Here is a 23,080-nt window from a genome sequence, read left to right on the forward strand (position 1 = left end):
TAAGGATGTAGTTGATAAAGGATCGTATTATACCGTAACTAATACGGAAGGGTTAACGACAGAATCAACCTATCTTCTTAACGGACTCTGGGGGAATGATTACGGACTTGCCAATAACATACTCTGTACATCATTTCGTTATGCAAGGGATTAAATATAATTCTTGAAGAAATTAATTTAATAGGTTGCATACGGCCAGAAGTAGTAAGGACCTAATGGATCACACATAAGACTTGAAACCAAAAAGAGAGATGGATATGATTAATAGATGGAAGCCCAAAATTAAGCCCAGTAAAGCCCAATTACATGGAGGGGCCGAAATTTATATGTATTTGAGTAAGGAATTAATATATTCCATTCATCCTAATTTGATTAGGATTGTGAAATTAAATTAATTAAGAGATAATCAAGTTAGGAGTTTTAATTAAATTAATATACTCCTATTATTATCTAACTAGGTTATTTATTATTATCCTAATTATATTAGATATATAGTAAGATAATAATTAGAAATCCTATTCTGAATTGGATTCCTATTAAGTAACCTATTCCTATCTAACTAGGGTTTAGATACAAGCAAATATATATACCCCTCCTACATGTGAATTTCGACCTAAGCCTCTACCCTCCCCTAAAGTGATTTTCGAAATTGCTTAGTTAGAGAGAGAAAAGAATTCCCATCCCCAAGTTCGTGGACAAGAATTCATTCGGCATTCCATCGATTGATTAATCTAATTCATCCCTCTTTCTCCTTGATCTTGTGTTGGTTAATTAGAGGTAATCTATTTTGGTTACATCTCATAAGGGTTGATTCTAATTTAACCTCACCGTGTTCACGAAAGAAGAAAAACAATCAAAAGGGAGAAATTCGTTTTTCTTCACCTACATCAGGTCAGTTCACTATTTCGAGGATTCCCGGAGATTGAACCGTCGGATCGTCGCGATTTTTGGACAGTAGCTTCTAGACATATTCTTCCACGTTTCCACTGAAGGGATTGTCGTTCGGTGGTCTGGAAGGTCTGTTTCGAATAGGGGCAGATTGGTAAACAGTTTACCTCTCCTTTGAAGTTGTGGGCACTTCGTTTGCAACGGTAGATTGATCAACGAAAGGTATTTCTTCTTATTCCTCTTTATATGAAATAACGATTAACGGATCCTATGGTTAAAAGGAAGTAGGCTAAAATTTTTATATTTCCGCTGCTATACCTTAGCCCTATTTCCAACAGGGTGGTGGTTCAGTTTTTCTGGATCGGAGTAGGGAGGAAGCCGTAGTCGGCGGCCGTAAATGGGAGGGAGGTCGAAGTGTTTCGGTGTAGGTAGGGATAGAAAGAGAAGGTTAGGTTTATGGTTAGGTCTCTGATACCATGTAATAATATGATTCTCAGTGATTGTTATTGATGTGTAGTTTAGTATAAATACAGAATACAGTTCACTCTGTGGTGAACAACTATAGTTAACAACTAAACCTATATTCTAGGCTAGAGATAAAGAACAGAATGATACATATAAATAACAAATAAATATATAGTCTAATAATTAATTTATCGAGTATTAATTTATGAAGGTTTAACTGTACATATATGCATTGCCGATAACAAAAATATAGCGAGCAGGATATTTTGGAGATTTTACAAAAATTAATTACAAGCTTGATAATGTGTCCAATTCACATTTCATCTTCTTCCTCCTTGAGACTATGCACTTGACACGCTTGATACATCAGATGCAATGCCACTCATGGTCATTTCCTGACACAAAGATAAGTAATATTAGGTGCTATGTTGCACGGAAACGGAAACGGACAAGGATAAAGGAGAAACATTATCTCCGAAAAAACAGGGTTAATTTCAAATATAATCTCGTGATTTCAAGTTTTGGCAAATAAATACATGTGGTTTGATTTCGAGCAAATAAATACTTGTGAACGGTGAAGACATATGCTGACGTGGCGGAGGGTAATTTAGTCAATAAGAGTTAATTTCAAATAAATTATTGTGGTTTGCATGTTTTTGCAAAATAGGTACCTGTCGTTTGGATATTTTTGCAAATAGATACCCGTGGTTTGGATGTTTTTATAAATAGGTACCCATGGTATAACAAACCATAAACAAACGCTTAATTTAGGCAAATAGGTACCCATGGTATAACAAACCATAAACAAACGCTTAATTTAGGCAAATATTGTGGTTTGTTATACCACGGGTACCTATTTGCCTAAACTAAGCGTTTGTTTATGGTTTGTTATACCACGGATACCTATTTGTAAAAACATCCAAACCACGAGTATCTATTTGCAAAAATATCCAAACCACATGTATCTATTTGCAAAAACACGCAAACCACATTATTTGAAATTAACTCTTATTGACTAAATTACCCTCGTCGACATCAGCATATAGACGGCGCCATCATCCATTTCCGCGTTTTTGAAAAACGGAACATACCACATATATTTATTTGCTCGAAATCAAACCACGAATATTTATTTGCCAAAATTTAAAACCATAAAAGTTATATTTGAAATTAACCCAAAAAAATATAAGACACTGAAATGTGGGAGAAACGTATAAATATAATAATAGACAGTACCGAATGACCTATATAATGAAGTGACCGAGAGTACAAATTATAAGAAATTGATGCATAAAGTTCACTTGGAACGTATTAGGTTCGAGCAAAGTTGAAGGGAGAAATCGAGAATTTAGCTGTTATTTTTTAGTTGGTTTCTAAACGGAAGGACTAATTTGATATGCAAAGTTCATTTTGGATCAATTTGACCCGAACAAAAGTCAGAATCGTGATGCTAAGTTTTACTTAAACTATTGGGTAAATAATTTATTAGTCCCTTACTTTTTACCTAACACACTATTTAGTCCTCCTATTTTGAAAAACACATTATAAGGTCCATAGCTTTTACTAATATTAACCCTTTGGTCATTTTGTTTAGTTTTTTTAGACTTGTAATTGTTATATTTTAGCATAAACAGATATATATAAAATAACAGAATAACATTGTCAACTTGTATTGTACTATGGTTGTCCTAAAAGCTAAGATATGTTCGGTTAAAAATCTAAAAAATTAGATAAAAGGACCACAAGGTTAATATTGGCAAAAGATAGGAACCTTAAAATGTGTTTCTCAAAATAGAGGGACTAAACAGTGTGTTAGATCAAACTAGAGGACTAATAAATTATTTACCTAAATTATTTGGCCTTGTTTGCCATTAAAAGGCGAAATTGAGCATTTAGATGTTATTTTTGGCCGATTTAACTCTATGGAAGGACTAATTTGACATGCAAAGTTTGTTTTGGATCAATTACCCGAACCAAAGACCGACTCAAGATGTTACGTTCATCTTCAATCTACTTGGCCTTGTTTGCCATTCGTTGAAAGGCAAAATTGAGCATTTCGATATTTATCAACTGATTTGACTCTATTGAAAGACTAATTTGATATGCAAAGTTCGTTTCGGATCAATTTGAACCCAATGAAAGACCGACTCGAGATGCTAAGTTCATCTTTAATCTATGGAGCATATATATTAGTTGATGTTAACTATATCAATAGGGATGTAAATGAGCCGAGACGCTCACGAGCGGCTCGACATTCGGCTCGACTCGGTTCGGCTCGATTTTTTAATGAACCGCTTGTGAGCATGATTTTCAGGCTCAGTTTGTAAACGAGTCGAGTTTGAGCAGGCCAAAGCTCAGCTGGAAAGCTCGCGAGAAAGCTCGATTAGAGGCTCATGAACAAGTTCAAGAACAAGCTCGATAAAAGCTCGTGAGCTAACTCAATTATAATATTTATATATTTAAAAAAATAAAGTTTAGTAATGTGTATAAATTTATATTACAAGTATACCCAATTAATATTATTTGATGTACGGAATTTGATATTATTTTGTTCGTGAACACCATAAACGAGCTCGTTCATGAGCAAAACAAATGAGTTGTTTGTGATCAAAGCTCAAGAGCATAAGAAATAAGCTTTTTATAGAAAAACAAACGAGCTGCTCGTGAGCAAAACTCGCGAACACAATGAATGAGCTGCTCACGAACAAATAAAATGAGTTGTTTGTGAGCAATCTCGTGAGCTCCATAAACGAGCTCGGCTCGTGAGCAGCTCGTTAACAATCGAGCTGCTAAATGAGTCAAGCTCGAACAGCAAATTGAGCTCGAACCAAGCTCGAAGCTCGGCTCGAGCTCGAGCAGACCAAAGATCGGCTACATCTCTATATATCAACAAGTGGGTAGAAGCCATTGCTTGTCCTAACAATGATGTCAGAGTTCATTTTGGATCAATTTGACCCGAACAAAAGACATAATCGAGATGCTAAGTTTTACTTAACTATTTGGCCTTGTTTGTCATTAAAGGGCGAAATTGAGCATCTAGATGTTACTTTTTGGCCGATTTGACTCTATAGAAGGACTAATTTGATATGCGAAGTTTGTTTTGGATCAATTACCCGAACCAAAGACCGACTCAAGATGTTAAGTTCATATTCAATCTACTTGGCCTTGTTTGGCATTAGTTGAAAGGCAAAATTGAGCATTTGGATATTTATTAGCTGATTTAACTCTATTGAAAGACTAATGTGATATACAAAGTTTGTTTCGGATCAATTTGAACCCAATGAAAGACCGACTCAGCATCGACTCGAGATGCTAAGTTCATCTTTAATCTACTTGACCTTGTTTGTCGTTTGTTAAAAGGCAATTGAGCAATTGGATGTTACTTTTTAGTCGATTTCACTCTAGTGAAAGACTAATTTGATATGTAATGTTCATTTGGATCAATTTGACCCGAACGAGAGATCGACTCGAGCTGCTAAGTTCATCTTCAATCTACCTGGCCTTGTCTATCGTTAAAAAGCAAAATTGAGCATTTATATGTTCATTTTTAGCCGATTTGACTCTACTGAAAGACTAATTTGATATGCAAAGTTCACTTCGGATCAATTTGAACCCAACGAAAGACCGACTAAAGCCGCAAAATTCATCTTTAATCTACTTGGCCTTGTTTGTGGTTTGTCAAAAGACAAAATTAAGCATTTAGATGTTATTTTTTAGCCGATTCGACTCTATTGAAAGACTAATTTGATATGCAAAGTTCGTTTCGGATCAATTTGACCCGAATGAGAGACCGACTCAATGCTAAGTTGGCCTGGTTTGTCCTGCGTTAAAAGGAAAAATTGAGCATTTAAATGTTTATTTTTCGCCGATTTGACTCTATTGAAAGACTAATTTGATATGCAAAGTTCATTTCTGATCAATTTGACCCCAACGGGAGACCGATTCAAAGATTTGAAGTTCATCTTCAATCTACTTGGCCTTGTTTGCCGTTCGCTGAACGGAAAAATTGAGCATTTAGATGTTATTTTTTAGCCGATTTGACTCTATTGAAAGACTAATTTGATATGCAAAGTTTGTTTCGGATCAATTTGAACCCAACGAAAGACCAACTAGGGACGCAAAATTCATCTTTAATCTACTTGGCCTTGTTTGTCGTTTGTCAAAAGGCAAAATTAAGCATTTAAATGTTATTTTTTAGCCGATTTGACTCTATTGAAAGACTAATTTGATATGCAAAGTTCGTTTCGGATCAATTTGACCCGAACGAGAGACCGGCTCGATGCTAAGTTGGCCTGGTTTGTCCTACGTTAATAGGCAAAATTGAGCATTTAGATGTTTATTTTTCGCCAATTTGGCTCTATTGAAAGACTAATTTGATATGCAAAGTTCATTTCTGATCAGTTTGACCCCAACGAGAGACCGACTCAAAGATGTTAAGTTCATCTTCAATCTACTTGGTCTTGTTTGCCATTCGCTGAAAGGCAAAATTGAGCATTAAGATGTTATTTTTTTAGCCGATTTGACTCTATTGAAAGACTAATTTGATATGCAAAGTTCGTTTCGGATCAATTTGAACCCAACGAAAGACCGACTAGAGCCGCAAAATTCATCTTTAATCTACTTGGCCTTGTTTGTCGTTTGTCAAAAGGCAAAATTAAGCATTTAGATGTTATTTTTTAACCAATTTGACTCTATTGAAAAACTAATTTGATATGCAAAGTTCGTTTCGGATCAATTTGACCCGAACGAGAGACTGACTCGATGCTAAGTTGGCTTGGTTTGTCCTATGTTAAAAGGCAAAATTGAGCATTTTGATGTTTATTTTTCGCCGATTTGACTCTATTGAAAGACTAATTTGATATGAAAAGTTCATTTCTGATCAGTTTGACCCCAACGGGAGACCGACTCAAAGATGTTAAGTTCATCTTCAATCTACTTGGCCTTGTTTGCCGTTCGCAGAAAGGCAAAAATTGAGCATTTAGATGTTATTTTTTAGCCGATTTGACTATATTGAAAGACTAATTTGATATGCAAAGTTCGTTTCGGATCGATTTGAACCCAACGAAAGACCGACTAGAGACGCAAAATTCATCTTTAATCTACTTGGCCTTGTTTGTCGTTTGTCAAAAGGCAAAATTAAGCATTTAGATGTTATTTTTTAGCCGATTTGACTCTATTGAAAGGCTAATTTGATATGCAAAGTTCGTTTGGGGATCGATTTGACCTCATCGAGAGACCGACTCGATATGCAAAGTTCTATCTTCAATAATTTTATGAACATTTTTGCATTGTTAGAATGAAGTTATGCATCAAAAGAGAGAGTAAATTACACCAATGGTACCTGAAGTTTACCTCAATTCACACTTTGGTACTTAGATTAAATTTTGTCTCAAAAATATACTTGAAGTAACGATGACCCGACAATTTAGTATATTTTACCGGTCAATGGCCGTCAATGCGATTTTGATGAATAAATTACACTGATGATACCTAAAATTTACCCTAATTCACACTTTGGTACCTAGATTTCATTTTGTCCAAAAATACACCTCAAGTAAAGATGACTCAATATTTTAGTACATTTGACCGATCAGTGATCAGTCATTTAAATTAAAAATTGAGACTCATCATGCATTGAATTAACATAAAATTACAATACTGTCATATATATGTGACAATATTGTAATTTTATGTTAATTAAGTGTATGATGAGTCTCAATATTTAGTTCGCGTTACCCGGTCACTGATCGATCAAATGAACTAAATTTTTTAGTCACCTTTACTTGTCTTATGTTTTTAGGATAAAATAAAATCCAGGTACCGAAGTATGAATTATGGTAAAGTTCAGGTACCATTGATGTAATTAACTCATGAAACTCGCGTTGACCGGTCATTAACCGGTAAAATATACTAAATTATCCGGTCATCATTACTTCAGGTATATTTTTGGAACAAAATGTAATCTGGATACCAAAATGTAAACTAGATAAAGTTCAAGTACCATTAGTGTAGTTTACCCTCAAAAGAGAATGGAAAAGTGTTGCAATAGAACTTACATGAATAGAGGATACATGGTGCATATTTGAGCCAAATACACCTCCATACATGGCAAAAGGCATTCTTTGCTCTCCAAAATCTCTCAACCTGTTAAACTCGGGCAATACTACCTTCCCGAGATCCGGTCTGTCTTTTTTTCTTAGCTCTGCACATTGAAGAGCTATGTTCGCGAACTTCAACGTCTCGTCGTATGGCCAATCCGGAACAGCAGGGTCAAGTATGTAAGCAAAAGTTCCTTCATCAATTGCAGTTTCAACCAAATGAGCTAAACCCATTGGTGACTTTGCTGTTATGATTTGGAGCAGCAAGATACCAAATGAGTATATATCGGATTTCGTTCCTAACATTCCGGTTTGTTGGTATTCCGGATCAATGTAACAGAATGTTCCTGCCGTTGATGTCATTCGGTATTGAGTTACCGCATTAGCGATAGACGGAGGGACGAGTCTTGCAAGTCCAACGTCGCCAATTTTGCTCACGAAATTTCTATCAAGTAATATATTCCCCGGTTTCAAGTCACGATGCACCAGAGCTTCTGGCTTCGTTTGGTGAAGGAACAGAAGTCCGGTAGCAATCTCCGCTGCAATTCTGAATCTTATTTGCCAAGGAAGCGGTGGACTCTTTCCTCGTCCGAATAGACAATCATCTAAACTTCCATTAGCCATGTGTTCATAGACTAAACAACCATACTCGGGACAGGCTCCGAGGAGGAGAACCATGTTCGGATGTCGTATGCAGGATAATACTTCAACCTGCATTTTTAACACTATTAGAGCATCTCCAAAAAACGGTAAGTGATTTAAGAGTGACTAAGACATATCATTTCCAACAATACTCTTCATATTCACTCATTATTTATTATTTTATCATTAAAATTATTAATTGTTGTTATATTTACCCATAGTGAAAATAAAGACTCATCAATGAAAAATTATTAATAAAAAAAGGTTAAGGTGCAAAAATACCCCTAACGTTTTGGGTCAGGAGTAATTTTACCCCTAATGTCTAAAATGGTGCAATTTTGCCCCTAACGTTGGAAGTCAAGAGCAATTTTACCCCTAACGTTAATAAATTGGGTCAATTTGAGAAATAATTCATCAAATTTGTCTTCTCGGTCATGAATCTTGTCATCTACACTTCATACATGTGTCATTTTATCAGCAACAAATTATAAATATATGTTGGCATGTGAAAAAAATAAAAAAAATAAAAAAATATACTGTCTTTTTGTACGAATTAGACAAAATAAATTCAAAATATTCACCAAATTTATAAATATTAATCTCAAATTCTATTATTAAATTATAAAAAATGTGAAATCCTTTTTTTCAGAACGAATTGTTATGCAATTGATGCTGAATAATGAACAAAAATATCTGTGTTTTATAATAGTGTCTGAAATTGACCCAATTTATTAACGTTAGGGGTAAAATTGCTCTTGACTCCCAACTTTAGAGGCAAAATTGCACCATTTTAAACGTTAGGGGTAAAATTGCTCCTGACGTTAGGGGTATTTTTGTACCTTAACCCATAAAAAATGAATTAAGAGACACCAAGACCCTGTTCTTAATTTCAGTATCAGTGATCTCAACTCAGTTCAATAGCATTCAGTTCGGTTACGAAGAACAGGCCTAGAGATAAAGACCTGATTTTTAATTGCAAATTCAAAATCCGCATATCAGAATGTGTTAAGTTTCGAACCTCTTGCTGAAATTGCGACTTCCCTTGAGCTGCGTCGGGGCGAAGAACTTTAATTGCAACTTCAGTGTGATCAAGATAAGCCTTGTAAACTGGTCCATAACCGCCTTCTCCGATCTTGAGTTGATCGGAGAAGTAATTCGTGGCTTCTTCGATCTCCTCAATCGTGTATCTTCGGTACCTAAGTTCACTCGGAATCCAAGAATCTCTTCCTTTATTTGCCTCCTTAGATTCCATCAAATATCTCATTTCTACATTTTTCCTTTTCTGTGCTTCTAGCTCAGCTAGCCTTTGTGCTGCTTGAGCTGCCTCGATTGCTGCTCGCGTCTTCGCTTTCTCTTTCTCTACCAGCGCCATTGCTGCTTCCTCGGCCACTCTCGATTCTTCGAATCTCTGCTGTTCTTCGTACTTCCAACGGTGATAATCATTAGACTGCTAAAAAATTGTATCAGATCTTTAACTTCAATCCCTTCAATAATGAAAATGAAAACGAAAAATAAACTTTCAACAACAATTAGTACCTTTTGTTTTGCTGATCTTGCTTCTTTGCAAGCTGAATTATACATTTCCATTGTTTGCTTCAGTTCTAATCTGAGTCTCCTCATCTCAGCTTCCACATCGTCCTGTAAATTTTCGACGCAAATGCATTAGTATTCCGTCAACAAATATCACTTCCGACTCGTTGGTAGCCGGAAAATTGATACAATTGTGGTTAATTAACGAAGAATTTCTTTATTCAGGTGCACATTTCAAACTATTTCCATGTATGTGGTAGTAGGTTTTCGCTCGCCCTTCCGGTCAGAGAGGCGGGCATTGCCCATAATTTTGGATATAGCTCGTTAGCCATGAACTTCACTAAAGTGATCTATCGACCCTTTCAACTTGCTTAAAGTGATGCACGACTGTTACTTTTCCATCTAGGTCTTACAGGGGATAATCATGTTATTTTAAACAAGTTCAAGAAGCCAATCCAATATTTACATAATTTAAGAGGTCAGTCAGAACTATTTAGCTCTGACTTGCTTAAACTTGCCTATTTAGCTCTCCCCGTCCACGAGAAAAAATAATGAGAGATTTTTCAAGTGCAGTGCGTATCACTTTATGCGAATTCAGGTGGATGTATCACTGTAAGCAAGTAAAGCTCAATTTAAGAAAATTCAGAAAGTCAATAGATCACTTTAAACAACTTTAAAGAAGAAACAGAACGTTTTCAAAACATTTTTTGTAAAAATAAAGGCTAAAGATGAAGCAATTTCAATCCGCCTGTCACGTGGGCGGGCTGAAATTGGTCTTTCTATGACACTGGACTCACAAATCATAACATTTTCAACAATAGTTTCATAAATAACGAAAATTTTCGATAATTAACCAAGAATGTCACATTTACGGTGAATTCGATTGTAGTTACGCTTACCATATCCGAAGATCTCGATGTCTGGCCGCTGTGCACGCTGTCTTGGAAACTGTATTGTGAGGAATCTATTGACATTCTAGGGGAGAAAGCTGAAGCAAAGCTGCTTCTCATATCAAAGTCTACTGAACTTGTTTTTGGAGGGGTCATGAATCCACTTTCTGAGTCATGGAAAGATGCAAACATACTTGGTCTCCCACTGCTCACAAATGATATGTCCAATTCTGTTGCAGGTGGTTCATATTTGTTGCCTCTTCTAGAAAATGGAGACCTGTAATTCCCATTGTTTTCGAGTTGTTAGTCTCGTAAAAGGGGCGGAGCACGAACAAAATACTAGACGAAAACATATTATAAGTAGGGATAAGGTGCAAAAATACCCCTAATTTATAGTCAGGAGCAATTTTACAGTGCAATTTTATTAACAGCCAAGAGCAATTTTACCCCTAAAGTTGGGGTTAAATGCACCATTGGTCACTGGACTTACATCATTGTCTCAAAATGGTCACTCAACTTTAATTTGTCTTAATAAAATCACTCGACTTTGAGTTTTGTCTCAATTAGGCCACTCTGACGATTTTCAGTAGTTGAAAAGCATCGAAATGATGACGTAGGTGAGACGTCAACATGAGTCAACTCATCATTTGAGTTTACTCATGCAGACGTGTCACGTATTTTATCATTCCGATGCTTTTCAATCACTGAAAATCGACAGAGTGGCCTAATTGAGACAAAGCTCAAAGTTGAATGATTTTATTGAGACAAATTGAAGTTGAGTGACCATTTTGAGACAACCATGTAAGTTCAGTGACCAATGACGCATTTAACCCTTAAATTGGAAGGTTAGGTCAATTTCAGAAATAATTCATCAAATTGTGTAGTATTGGTCATGAATCTTGTCATATTAGTCACAGAGTATAAACATATGATTAGACGTAAAAAAAAAAATTAAACAAACTGATATGCAACTAGTGCAGAATAAGCAACAAAATATCAAGTGTTTTTATAATAATGTAAATTGACCTAACTTGCAAATTTAGGGGTAAATTTGTACCATTTTAGACGTTACGGGTAAAATTGTTCCTTATACAGGCATTTTTGCATTTTATCCTTTATAAGTATAAGAGGGCGAGCCTTGGCGCAACGGTAAAACGTTGTTGCCGTGTGACCAGAGGTCACGGGTTCGAGTCTTAGGAGCGGCCTCTTGCCAATTAAATTGGCAAGGGAAGGCTTGCCCCCAATACACCCTTGTGGTGGGACCCCTCCCCGGACCCTCGCTCAGCGGGGACGCGTAATGCGACCGGGCCGCCCTTTTTTTTTTTTATCCTTTATATAAGTATAAATTTTGGCTTAATACATCATGAGCCCCTGAATGTGTCCCAAAACGCCAACTCATGACTCCTGAACTTTAAGAATGTTCAATTAATCCTTTACACTTATTTAAAGTGAACAATTAACCTTCTAAAATCTACATGGGGGAGTAAGGAGAGATTTTAGAAAAGTTGAAATGTGTAACAGAACACTAAGAAAATTTAGACGGCTAATAGGTACCTTTCAGAGAGTCAATTGGTCACTTTAAACAAATTCAGGAGTAAATAGAACTTTTTCAAAATACAAAGGAACAGTTGACTTTTTTTTAACAAGTATAAAAGGGCTATAAACTTTTGTTAGGACTAAGCATCAGCGACGGATATTTCTGTCGCAGATTCCATACGGATGTCAAATTTGTTTTTATTGGGACTAAACATCAGCGACGGATGTCAATTCTGTTCTTGTTGGGGCTAAGCATCAGCGACAAATATTTCTTTCGCGGTATACATGTCAAATTTGTATTATTGTATAGAGTGAAATTACGGACGGAAATAATATATATCGATAATTCGTGTAATTTCCCATGAGTTGAGGTCAACAGACTCTAGCCCTCGAGAAATTCTGGGTTCCTCGTCCAATAGACTTTACTAATGAAAAGATGACAATCGTAGAACTTTACTCCTTACCCGGTTATTTTCTAATGAATTGATATGCATTGGATAAGAAGAATAGGGATCATTTTAGAAATTTTAAAAGTTCAGGGAGCAGTTGAAGTTTTAGACCAAGTACAGGAGCAACGGATATATTAAGCCAAATATTCTTGATATAATTAATATTTGGAACGTATAATTGCAACGCATAACGTGAGAGTTAAATAACAGTTAAGGAAATTTGTTAAAATTTTCCATTAAGTACAAAAAAAAATTGATCTTATTTAGAAATATTAAAGATAAATTTATACCTTTTCGTAAGTTAAGAATAAATAAAGGGTTAATTACAAATAACTACCATGTGGTTTGGCCGATTTGCGATGTGGTACCTGTGGTATTTTTTTTTGCAAACACAACCCTATGGTTGCAAAATTTTACATATTTTTTTTACTTTATCAAATTTGGCCGATAACGAAGTCGAAATAAAAATTTTCAAGAGCTAAATGATATTTTAAGCAACTTTAATTCTTCAACTTCTTATGTTTAAAGGTCATTTAGGTGTTGTTTTTTTATGAGAGAGAAAGAAAATGTTTAGAGAGAGAAAACTCCAAAAAATGATGATTTTGAAAAATTAAGAATATGGTTCCATAGTAAATATGATACCAAACAAGTTTAATTCTTGAAAATTTTCATTTCGAAGTCGTTATCGGCTAAATTTGGCAAAGTAAAATAAACATATAAAATTTTGCAACCATAGAGTTGTGTTTGCAAAAAAAAAAATACCACAGGTACCACATCGCAAATCGACCAAACCACAGGGTAGTTATTTGTAATTAACCATAAATAGATTGTTTACCTGATTGAATTTAAATCTTCAAGTTGGAGACTTTGTGCAAAATTTGGTCTAATATCTGATGCTGCAACATAGATTCATAAACACACTTGTTACTAAACAATGGAAACAACTAGAGCTTCGTTAGAGTTTCCGCTTTTCGTGTCCGTTTCCCTTTCTTTTCGGTTTTTATTACCGTTTTCTAGCTAATTTTTCTTAGAAATTACGTTTCCTGTATCCGTTTCTGTGCATCACACGAGAAAAGTAGGTATAAGCATAGTATAACGGATAAATAATTTATTATTCCTTACATTTTTACTTAATACATTATTTAGTCCTTGTATTTTAATATTACACTGTTTGATTTTTAACTTTTATTCTATTCAATAGTTTAGTCCCTCTGTTGAATAGAACAAAAGTTAAGACTTAACAGTATATTATTAAAATACGAGGATTAACATTGTGTTAACAATATAGGAACTAATAAATCATTTACCCTAGTATCAGCAATGGTTTCAGGGGAGCTAGAGGGTGTTGAGCATCCACTGGTCGTTGGAAAACGTCGAAAGTTCCATAAAAATTGTATATAATGCTTTAATTTTTTTAGGCACTACACCCATTTGAGTCCCTAAACTAAAGTTTCAAAATCAATTAGGATCCTAAACTATCAAAATCATCAATTAGGTTCCTGAACTAAGCAAAAATCATCAATTGAGTCTTCATCCTATCTTAAAGTTAGAAACTGTAACTATTTAATAAAGACTATAATAATCTCTGTGTTGGTTCAAAATAGGTTTGAGGAAGATGGTTTGGAATTGTTCAACCGAATGATTTTCGTTGAGGTTTAATTGATGATTTTTGTTTAAAATGAGGTCAATTGATGATTTTTGCTTAGTTCAAGGACCTGATTGATGATTTTGATAGTTTGAGGTCCTAATTGAATTTGAAACCTTAGTTTCGGGAGCTAAATGTGTATTATGCTTTTTTTTTTTATATAAAGGCACTCAGAAAATACTTAGCGCCTTATACTTGTCCAAAAAAGTCAACTGCCCTGTACTTTGCAAAAGTTATATGTATCCCCTCAACTTATTTAAATTGAACAATTGACTTTCTGAAAAGTATATATTAGCCTCTGAACTTTCTTAAGTGGTCTATTAACCCCTGAACTTGCTTAAAGTGTACCAGAATCTCTCCTTACTCGGCCATGTGGATTTTAGGGGTTAACAGTTCACTTTAAGCAAGTACTGGGGATCAATAGAACATTTTCAAAGTTCACATGATATGTTAAGCCTAAAAAATATCAATTTAGCACCCATAAATCACGAGACATCACCGCAAGCACCCCTAGGCCTAAATCATACGCAGCCCTCTAAACTTGTCACTTTTAGTCATTTTGCCCCCTGAACTTATGGGACGACCCATTTGCCCCTTCAACTATTTAAAAATGGTATTAGCAACCCCTTATTTTCATTATAACGGAAACAATTATGACATTTTTCATTGCAAGCACCAATGTCATAATAAAAAGGGTTGTGCATGGCTAAAATAAACTGCAAATCAGGTTAGTATAGACAATACACAAATTCTCTTGTAAAAATTGCATATATGGTTATGCACTACTAAACCAAGCTCCAAATGAGGTTATATATATGCAGACTAGTTCCAATACTTCCATGAACACTTGTATTAATATTGTAATTTCATTTTGTTTCCGTTATAATGAAAATAGGGGGCTGCTAATACCACTTTTAAATAGTTGATGGGGTAAATAGGTTGTTCCGTAAGTTCAGGGGGAAAAATGACCAAAATTGACAAGTTCAGGGGGCTGCATATGGTTTAGGCCGCACCCCTATCCCCTATCAGTGAATTCTAGATCCGTCACTGTAACGTAATTAGTTGCAAAAAGGAAAAAGCAAACCTCTAAAAGTTGGGGAAGGTCTAGCTAGATCAACTGAAGCAGTGCTTGTTAAGCTTTGTAACTGTTGAGGTATAGGTTGAGGTTGAGGCTGCAGTTTGATAGGTGCAGAAGCAGTAGCAGTTTTTACAGAAGAAACCTTTGTTTTGTTTATTACATATACTGTGCAAAAATCTGGTGCAGTTTTAACTACTGTTGTAGGAACATCTGTACCCTTAAATTTTCTGTCACAAAAAATAAAAATATTACGTATTTCGCACGAGTTAATTACATTTATCGTGTCCCGATTATTAGAAATAGAACAGAAATGTTATAAATCTTAAAATGTTAAGACGATAGATAACTATTGTTGTTTAATTTTGGTTTCGCTCAAGGTCTTTTTGTTTGAAACTACCGGAGATGCTAAACGAATAATAGGTCATAAAAAAAAATTACACGTGAAAAATAAAAAATAAAATTTTTTATTTTTATTTCTTAAATTTCCACGTGGTGAAATTTTGATGGCATGTCATCCATGTGGCTCTTTGACGAATATATCTGTTGGTTTTCAGATAAAAAGACCATGGTGAAATTAAAGTTGGACGACGATGATTTTTTTCGTTAAGAATTTAAGGTTTAGGGCTTTTAGGTTCTATTTCTGATAGTTGGAGGATCATAAGTGTAATTAATATGTATTTGCACAGATTGAAGAGTGAATACAATGATTAAAACAATCTTGATTACTGACACAATCCGTTTGACATCACACGATTATTGTTTTTGTTGCATTTATATCATATATAAGAATCAATAAGTCAGTGTGTTGCACGAGTTATATTTATGGTCGTCTAACTATTAGAAATGAACATAAATGCTATAAATTTTAAATTTTTAACAAGAAAGTTATCGTAGCTTAATTTGGTTTGACTCGGGGTCTTTTTTGTTTGGAAACTAGTAAACACGTTCACCGGAGATGCTACACGTATGATAGTCATCCAAACATTTCCATGTGGAAAATAAAATGATAAAAAACGATTTTTTGATGAAAAAATCGTATTTATTCCTTAAATTTCCACGTGGCAAGATTTTAATGGCATTTCATCCACATGGCATCTTTGGTGGATGTGTTTGTTGGTTTCCAAATAAAAAGACAATGGGTGAAATCAAAGTTAGACAACGATGACTTTCTCATTAAGAATTTAAATTTTATGGCTTTTATGTTCTACTTATGATAGTTGGAGGACCATAAGTGTAATTAACTCGTACTTGCACAATTTAAAAATTGAATACAATGATTAAAGCAATCTTGAGTACTGACACAATCCATTTGGCGTCACCCGTTTAAAACGGTTAACATTTTTTTTAACATTTATATTATGTGGAATAAATAGATCAGGTAATATGATAACCCATTTTGACACGCTAACCTACACATTGAGTGTTTAATCTTTTATAAATTTGCAGATTGCCTTTTGATAGGCTCCGTTACCCTTTCTAAGGATTGAATTGGTAGGTTTATAAATGATTAGAGACTCAATGTGTAAAAAGATAAGGTAAATAAATTTATTAGTCCATATATTTCACATGACACACTGTTTAGTACTCGTATTTTAATAATATCTTAGACTTTGACTTTTGTTCTAGTCTAGTCCTAATAGAGGGGTTAAACTATTTAATAATTTAAATATTTGAGAGACTGAACTCTTGAATAGAACAAAAGTTAAGAACTAAACAATATAGGGTTAAGGTACAAAAATACCCCTAACGTTTTGGGTCAGGAGCAATTTTACCCCTAACGTCTAAAATGGTGCAATTTTACCCCTAACGTTGGAGGCTAAGAGCAATTTTACCCTTAACGTTGCTAAATTAGATCACTTTCAGACACTATTATAAAACACATATATTTTTGTTCTTTATTCTTCACCAATTGCGTAAAAATTTGTTTAAAAAACAGATTTCATATTTTTTATAATTTAATAATAGAATTGGATATTAATATTTATAAATTCGGTGAATTTTTTGAATTTTTTTTATCTAATTCGTGCAAAAAGATAGTATATTTTATTTTCACATCCCGACATATATTTGTGATTTGTTACTGATATAATGACACACGTGTGAAGTTTAGATGATAAGATTCATGACCGAGAAGATATTTTGATGAATTATTTCTCAAATTGACCTAATTTATCAACGTTAGGGGTAAAATTGCTCCTGACCTAAAATGTTAGGGGTATTTTTACACCTTAACCCGACAATATATTATTAAAATATGAAGATTAAATAATCTGTTAGATAAAAAATAAATATAGAAACTAGTAAATTATTTACTCCAAAATATAAGAAAGTTCAAATGCCTCAACATACTTAATTGCTATTTGCGAAACTATTTTCGGTTTTATAGTGTTTTTAGTTCGCTTCGCCAAGTCCTACTAGCGTGCCCAACATTTTTCGTAGACATTCAAAGCAGCCATACTCTTTGCTAGTCCGCCTATAATACAAGGGGGGCTAGTGGTGAAGAATTCCTTCACCATCATTTGGTGTGATTGTTGTAACTGGCGGAATGAACTAAGAACAACACAAAACCGAAAATAGTTTCAAATCTACTATAAATAGAGAAATAGTTTACAGATTAACCACAAATATATCGATATCCCGCTTTAATCGGGGAAAATGCACTTCATAAATGGTTAATGACAAAAAGCACTGATCTTTTATTTTATGGTTCATTAAGTCCTTAATTTTTTATTTGGATATATTAGCCCCCCTGATCTTTTATTTTTGATCTTATTAAGCCCTTGATGACCAAATTCTGTTAAAAAAACGTTATTAACTTCACATGTATTTGAAATTATTAAAAAAATATATATTTTATACTGTTTGAATCAAGGTTTTTACAGTTTTCTTATTCTACATTACATATCCAAAACTGTTTTTAAAGTGAAAAGTCACAAATTCCGAATGCAGATACATTTAAGAACAGTTTGTTAACTGAATTTTATGTTCAAAATTACTTTTTTTGGTCATCAATGGCTTGATAAGACCAAAAATAAATAATCAGGTGCCTAATGTATTCAAATAAAAGATCAATAACTTAATGAGCCAAAAAATGAAAAACCAGTGGCCTAATGATGTTTTTTCCATGGTTAATTACCTAGGAATTATTCCTCCTTTTGATGCTGCACCAAGTACCAAATTCTCTATTGAATTTTTATTCACAAATTCTACTATTCCTTTTGCTATATCCACATCTTCCACCTGAACTTCAATGCATTTTATCTGCATCAAACATTAATGTTTTTTTGGTGAGATAAGTATCTACATAAAAGAATTGTTCTATGAGAGAAAAAATGTTATAGGAAGGTGAAACTGGTCGAAACTCACATCCTTTCGTGTGCAAAAACAACGAAACGGGAGAAATAACTCCCTAGCTTCGGCATCTACTCTTTTCGACATTTCCTCGTTAGCATCGGCTATGGAATGATGAAAAGAAAATGTTGATTAATGTCATATTTGATACATATATGAACTAGTGGTTGTTATATAAGTCGTTTAACCGCACAAATCGAGTCAAAATAACTTTCTTTTAAGAAATTGAACTTGTCGACTCGAGATGAGTCACGTTGAATCAATTAAAAAAATGTCATGTGTCGCCAGTAATTTTCACTTGGTCAGTGACTGACCAAGTGAATTTGGTCACTCACCGTTAGATTTAAACTTATTAAAATCCTATGGTGGAGATTAAAATCATCGTGAAGCTTAGATTCACACCTCCGATATCTATTGGTGATTGACCAAATTCACTTGGTCAGTCACTGACCAGGTGAAAACCACCGCATGTGTCGCCACGTGTAGCATATGGCCCGTCCTTTTTCTTGTTTAGTGTGACTTGTCTCGAGTTAACAAGTTTAATATGCAAAAAAGTTAATCTAGGAAGTTCAAGGATGCTCATATTTGTATACACGTACTAAATGATCATCATTCGTATGTGTATTTGTTCCTAAACTCAAAGGCCGGAGACATTCTGCACTGGTCTCGGACTGCTCAAATGTCGCCACATCAGCATCTGAGCTAACGTGACACCATCAGAGTGATCCCATATCTGTTTGGTCCGGGACCATAATTTGCAAAGGTGGAGAGAGAGGTGACTCGGAGTCCATTGCACCCATACAGTGGCGAATCCAGGATTTGAGGGAGGGGGTCAAAATTCTACGTAAAAAATTTTTAGACAAAAAATGTAAAATTGTTCAATTTTTTAAGACAAAAAATGCAAAATTGTTCAATTTTTGGTGACGAAAATATAAAATCGTTCAATTGTCATGCATTATTTTCATGATTTTTTTTGATAAAAAACGTAAATTATTATGATCCGACTCGTAATCATCCATTTCCGGGATTCTCGGATTGTTACGTATCAAATATCCCTAACGTTTTGGGTCAGGTGCATTTTACCCCTAACATCTAAAATGGTGCAATTTACCCCTAACATCTGGAGTAATTTTATCCCTAACATTGATAAATTGGATCAATTTCAGAACTATTATAAAATACAATCATTTTTTTCTTCATTTTGCACCAATTGCATATCAATTTTGTAATTTTGCACCAATTTTACCCCTAAGGTTGATAAATTGGATCAATTTCAGACACCATTATTCATGAACGAGAAGACAATTTGATGAATTATTTCTCAAATTAACCCAATTTATCAACGTTAGGGGTAAAATTGCTCTTGACATCGAACATTAGGGATAAAATTACTCCTGACCCAAAACATTAGAAGTATATTTACACTTTATTCCTTATTTTTGGACTATTTTTTTTTAATGGGATGAAAATGCCCCTTTGACTCCCTACATCCTCCCCTTCACCCATGCCACCAAAACCCCACCTGGAACAGATGCTTCCAGGTGGCACATCACCTAATAGTTTTTCTATGGGATGCTACAATTTCTGAAACATAGCCTTCATAACATAGCTTTCAAATGGTCACTGAAAACCAATACGGTCACAAGGGGCTTGAGCATCCACTAGTTGTCGAAATAGGCTAAAAATTCTATGGAAATTATGCATGGGTATAATTTTTTTTTTTATGTAAAAACACCAAAAAAAAATATCAATTTAGCAAGCACTTATAAATCATGACACATCACTATAAGTATCCCCACTGAATCATGGATCTGACACTAGATACAGGCATGGACACAAAACATAGAAATGCTATGAAAGAGGAGTGTTTATGCAGCATAGATCATATATATGATCATATAAAAACCCAATTATAATATAACAAGACATCTACATAAATAATATTTTCGACACGATTATAATTTTTTATGCATTCACATCATATACTATGTTACAGGGATACCATGAAACATTATTTCCGAAACATAGCTTTATAACAAGTTTTCAAATGGAAACTGAAACAGATCCAATAGAAACGCTATGAAAGATGAGTTTTCATGCAACATAAATCATATGTGATCACATGAAAACTCAATTATCAATAACATGATTATCACACGACACCCAAAACACCTCCTGTCAGTGAATGTCGGATCAGTCATTAGATACGGGCACATACACAAAACAGAGAAACACTATGAAAAAGGAGTGTTAATGCAACATAGATCATATATGATCATATGAAAACCCAATTATCACATAACACGGTTATCATACGACACACAAGCACTCCCTGAAATCCTAGATCTGTCACTAGATACTCGCACGGATGCAAAACACAGAAACACTACGAAAGAGGAGTGTTAACGCAACATAGATCATATATGATCACATGAAAATCCAATTGTGACATAACATGATTATCACACAATAACTCATTTTGAATGGATACGGGCATGGACACAAAACACATAAACATTACGAAAAAGGAGTGTTTATGCACCATAGATCATATATGATCACATGAATCCCCAATTATGACATAACACGATTATTAAACGACAACTCATTTTGGATGGATGCGAGCATGGATACAAAACACAGAAATACTACGGAAGAGGAGTGTTCATGCAACATTGATCATATATGACGACATGAAAACTAAATTATGACATAACACGATTATCATATGACAACTCGTTTTGAATGGATACCAGCATGGACACAAGACGTAGAATCACTACGAAAATAGGAGTGTTCATGCCACGTATCATCACATAAAAACCCAATTATTGACATGACACGATTATCACATGATAACTTATTTTGAATGGATACATGCATAGACGCAAACATAGAAACACTACGAACTAGAAGAGGAATGTTCATGCAAGATAGATAGATCTTATATGATCACATGAAAACCCAATGATCACATAACACGATTGTCACACGATACATAAGCACCCTCTATCAATGAATCCTAGATACGGGGTACGGACACAAAACACAGAAACAATACGAAAGAGGAATGTTCATGCAACATAGATCATATATGATCACATGAAAACCCAATTATAACATAACACGATTATCACTCGACAGTCCATTATGACTGGATACAGGCATGGACACAAAACACATAAACACTATGAAGGGGGGGGGGGGGGGTGTTTATGCAACATAGATCACATATCATCACATGAAAACCCAATTATCACATAACACAATTATGACATGACACACAAGCATCCCTGTTAGTGAATCCTGGGTACGGGTACAGACACAAAACACAGAAACACTACGAAAGAAGAGTGTCCATGCAACATAAATCATATATGATCACATGAACACCCAATTATCACATAACACGATTATCACGCGACACACAAGCACCTCATGTCAATGAATCCTGGATACGGGTATAGACACAAAACACAGAAACACTACGAAGAGAGAAGTGTTCATGCCACATATCATCACATGAAAACCCAATTATTGACATAACACAATTATCACACGACAACTCATTTTGAATGAATGAGATGGACACAAACACAGAAACACTACGAAAGAGGAGTGTTCATGCAACATAGCTCACATATGATCACATGAAAACCCAATTATAACATAACACAATTACGTACAAAAGAGGAGTGTTCATGCAACATAGATAGATCACATATGATCACATGAAAACCCAATTATAACACAACAAGATTATGACACGACAACACGTTCTGACACCCCAAGATAACATAGCTTTCATATGGTCATTGAAACGTATACGAACATGGACACAGAACAAATAAACGATGCGAAAGAGGAGTGTTCATGCAACATAGATCACATATGATCAAATGAAAACCCAATTATAACACAACACGATTATGACACGACAACCCGTTCTGACACCCCGATATAAAAGTTAGAGAGAGAGAGAATACCTTTTGAGGAAATTTGTTTAACATGGAGAAAAGTAACAGACTGGCCTCTGCTGAGAAATTGATCAACAGCCCATTTAAGAGCATGTTGACTACCTTTATCTTTGTCAATAGCAATAGCAACACTTTGATCACCCTTTTCTGCACCCTTTCTTACCATAATATTTTTCTTACTTTTTTACTGGTAGAAAGAGATGCAGAATTGTGTAACATAAAATGTTAATTATCAGAACTAATTTAACTATTTTAATTAAATTTTGTTATTGACGGTTGCCCCCTAATCTCTCTTTTATTTATAAGTTTATCCAATAAACTTTGCTTTCTTTTCGCTAATTAACTAATTAATTCATGATTATCAGATCCCCTCTATCTCTCTCTATTTTGAGATATTTAACCAATAATGGAATGAGTTATAATTAACCTCCTAATTATATGGTGATGAGAAATATATGCTTGTATGATTTAATTAGTTAATTATAGTTAATTATCATATATATGATGTCTGAAATAGCACAATTATATCTT

At 34.5% G+C, this 23,080-nt stretch overlaps 1 protein-coding gene across 1 annotated transcript; it reads right to left on the reverse strand.

The window, feature by feature from the left end:
* Nucleotides 1–1,612: 1,612 nt before the first annotated feature.
* LOC136227292 (U-box domain-containing protein 52-like) lies at nucleotides 1,613–22,715 on the reverse strand. Its single transcript, XM_066015938.1, has 10 exons — nucleotides 22,559–22,715; nucleotides 18,588–18,676; nucleotides 18,358–18,482; nucleotides 15,228–15,448; nucleotides 13,334–13,394; nucleotides 10,523–10,790; nucleotides 9,630–9,731; nucleotides 9,112–9,540; nucleotides 7,410–8,162; nucleotides 1,613–1,748 (listed from the first exon to the last, which is right to left on the reverse strand). Exons 1-10 carry the CDS (start codon nucleotides 22,713–22,715, stop codon nucleotides 1,695–1,697), a joined length of 2,259 nt encoding a protein of 752 aa, XP_065872010.1. The 3' UTR covers nucleotides 1,613–1,694.
* Nucleotides 22,716–23,080: the final 365 nt, after the last annotated feature.

The sequence above is a fragment of the Euphorbia lathyris genome, chromosome 4 (genome assembly GCF_963576675.1).
Source record: "Euphorbia lathyris chromosome 4, ddEupLath1.1, whole genome shotgun sequence".
Taxonomy (NCBI): Eukaryota; Viridiplantae; Streptophyta; class Magnoliopsida; order Malpighiales; family Euphorbiaceae; genus Euphorbia; species Euphorbia lathyris.